This window comes from Crocodylus porosus, unplaced genomic scaffold (assembly GCF_001723895.1).
Source record: "Crocodylus porosus isolate Cpor-Errol unplaced genomic scaffold, CroPor_comp1, whole genome shotgun sequence".
NCBI lineage: Eukaryota > Metazoa > Chordata > Crocodylia > Crocodylidae > Crocodylus > Crocodylus porosus.
In genome coordinates, this window is record NW_017728932.1 from 11397856 (window position 1) to 11400697 (window position 2842).

At 51.9% G+C, this 2842-nt stretch overlaps 1 protein-coding gene across 5 annotated transcripts in view; it reads right to left on the reverse strand.

Moving 5' to 3' along the window:
- The window catches only part of KSR1 (kinase suppressor of ras 1), an 89568-nt gene extending 86756 nt beyond the window's left edge, over window positions 1–2812 (reverse strand). For 2 of the 5 annotated variants that reach the window (XM_019545591.1, XM_019545589.1), the window contains exon 1: window positions 2572–2810. In XM_019545591.1, the coding sequence (XP_019401136.1) occupies window positions 2572–2766 (195 nt within the window). In that variant the 5' untranslated portion in view covers window positions 2767–2810. Of the gene's footprint in view, window positions 1–2571 lie in introns of all 5 variants that reach the window. The other 3 variants (XM_019545592.1, XM_019545593.1, XM_019545590.1) reach the window with 2 other exon arrangements.
- Window positions 2813–2842: the final 30 nt, after the last annotated feature.

Below are 2842 nucleotides of genomic sequence, written 5' to 3' on the forward strand. Positions count from 1 at the left end.
GGTGCCTGCAGAAGACCAGGGCTAGGCGATAAATTTATGCCACAGAAGGCAAACTTAAGCAGAACTGTGAGCAATGGGGACAAATAAGCGATTTGTAAAAGACACTCAGAACACTGTTCAGTTCCAAGCCCATGGCAAGACGGAACAAAGTTTGAAGCCAACACTATTATAAACTGACCTGGGCCAGCTGTGCAGTCCAGATGTGATCTACATGAATAAGCCTATCAGGGTAAAGGGTGAGAACAAAGCATGTGCTAAGGCTACAGGCTAAGGAAAGCCCATTGGAGCACTCATACCATGCAATGCACAGCAAGACTATATGGCTCAGCAACCAGACAGCCCGCTGTAGGAGGCCCGTTAAACACCATACTTACTGTGGGGATTCCCCCTCCACACCCACCATTTCATAGAAAGGGGCTTGGTCACAGTTGAGGCAGAATTAACTTGTGTTCAGAGCTTGCGAAACAACAAATTTAAGAAAGCAATTTCCACATTCTCCACCCCCCAACTGAACTACACAAGACTCTGCCCAAAGTGAACAGCGCTACTCTGTGATGCTAGCTCCAGTCCCCATCGATGCTTGGGGCCCTTTCAACATGACTACTGAAATACATGTGGCTAATAACAGTGATTAATGAAGCTATTCAAAGCCACTTGCCCTGGGCCAGAAAGCACCATAGCAGAAATCAGATATCAGGGTTTCCAGATCCCAGGCCCCAATTCCCAGGAAGTTGATTGCCTAGGCTCAGTCTCCCTCACCTACTAGTCCATACAGCACACAGTTACAATTTTGTTATCACCACAGGCAAGCAAGCAAAATAATAATAATAATGCGACTCAGTGCTCTGCCTCAAGCTATCGTGCACCACTGTGCAGCGGATGCCAACTGCAGCCTTCTACACCTGCTTCAGACTGGTCTAAGTGACTGCACAGGGGATTGAGCAAAGAATCAGTCTTTATCCTCCAAGCCTGGCATTAAGGGTCACTCTCTCAGCCGAATTCCCCAGAGAAATTATACACTAAGCCAGCAGCCAGTTAGAAACACACCAGACTAATGGTTAAAGCTATGCTTTCTAATTAAAGATCCATTTTCCTTATTGCAAGGATAATGAAGGCATCCAAATTGGAGCATTTACTTGGTAGTGTTGTAAGGACCCCACACCAAAGTAAAAGCAAAAGCTCTAAAAAGGGGCAGAAGGAGGGGTCTTCCCCCACGCCCAGGTCATCCTGGCAACAAGATGCAGGTCAAAGTACACAGATATTTGGTAGTTTCAAACAATAAAGGTATTGTCAAGGAACCTAGACAGATGTGATTGGCTGGGAAGTTAAAAACTCTCTTGTTAAGATCTTTTATGAGAAGGGGAAGGGGAAGGAGGAGGAGGGAAGCAAGAGGAAGAACAGTAGATCCTAAGAGATCACCCATTGTTCTGTTCAGCACTTCCCTTCTCCCTGTGGACCTGATTTTACAGCAAGCCTAGCCTTTGCTCTACTGGCTCAGTCTTTCTGCTGGGCCCAGATATGTACAAACAGTTTTTACCTTCTGCCAATTCCGCAGCTCCCAACAGAGCACGTCAGTAAAGCGTTCTACCCTAAATCAGTCCCGATTTAAAGAAGTCTAACTTCACATTAAAGAGAGCAGTGTTTATCCTAGGTATGGTAACACCACATGCACGCTACAAACAAACAAAGGTAAAACAGATGCAGGTTCTGCACCGCGCCTCTACCCCACCAAAAGAACAGCAGCAATCTAGACCCTGCTGGAGAGAGAGAGTGCATCACTGGGTCACTTTCCCCCCCACCCCCCTCTGAAACCAGGAATTTGTTTTTTCCTCTTTCTTTTTTTTTTTTAAAAACATCTGGCCTGTCCAAGTAATGCATCCACCTGCCCAAACTGGACCGTGGTGTTATTTGGCACTTTTGCTAGAAGACACCAGAAGCTGGCCAGATTAGATCAACAAGACAGGCCTGAAAGTGCAGAGGACACATACAGCAAAAAGCAACCAAGATCTCAAAGGGAAATGAAGTGCATATATCTCCTCATCTTCACAGCTGCCTAACAGGAGGCTTTAGCTACTGAAAGGTGGTTTTTGGTTTTTTGTTTAAGAGGAGAGAGTTACATCTGCATCACTGCCATTCCTCTCACCACTAAGAAACGGGGGGGGGGGGCCTGTTTGCAGGCCAGTTCATCTTCAGAGACCAGAGGGAGGCAGCCTCCCCCCTGCCCTCCAGAATCCAGCTCTCTCCACAAGCCAAACCATGAGCCAGTCCAGGACACAGCCCCTCAGCTTTTCCTTTAGGGACCCTCTCCGAGTCGGCCCCCCGCCCACGAGCATCTCCGCCACCCTCGCTTGACAGAGCCTGGCCGGGACGACGGAGCTGGGGCCGGTGCTGCCTTGCAGCCTCCCGGGGTCCCTTCCAACTCCCGCTTCCCATCATCCAGCACAAGCCTTGGGCTTTCGTGGACCCGGGAGCGGCAAGGACGGGGCCGCCTCCAAGCCCCGCGAAGCGCTCCGGCGGCGCAGAGGGCGGCACGGTGCGGGGAGCGCGAGCAGGGCCGCGGGGCCGGCATACCTCCAGGGTGCGGATCTCGTGCTGCGTGAGGTCGTTGGAGGCGGCGCACTTGGTGCGGAGCCCGCGCAGGTTGGACAGCGAGATGTCGATGAGGTCCTGGAGCAGCCGGACCTGCTGCAGCGTGCTCCGCGCCGCCGGCCCCGTGCTGCCGGCCCGCCCGGTTCCGGCTCCGGCTCTATCCATGCCTCGGCCCATGCATCCGGGAGGCCGGGGCGACGGCGCCGAGCACTCCCAGATGGATGCGGCCGCCTCGCCCGCTCGCAGCCTTTTA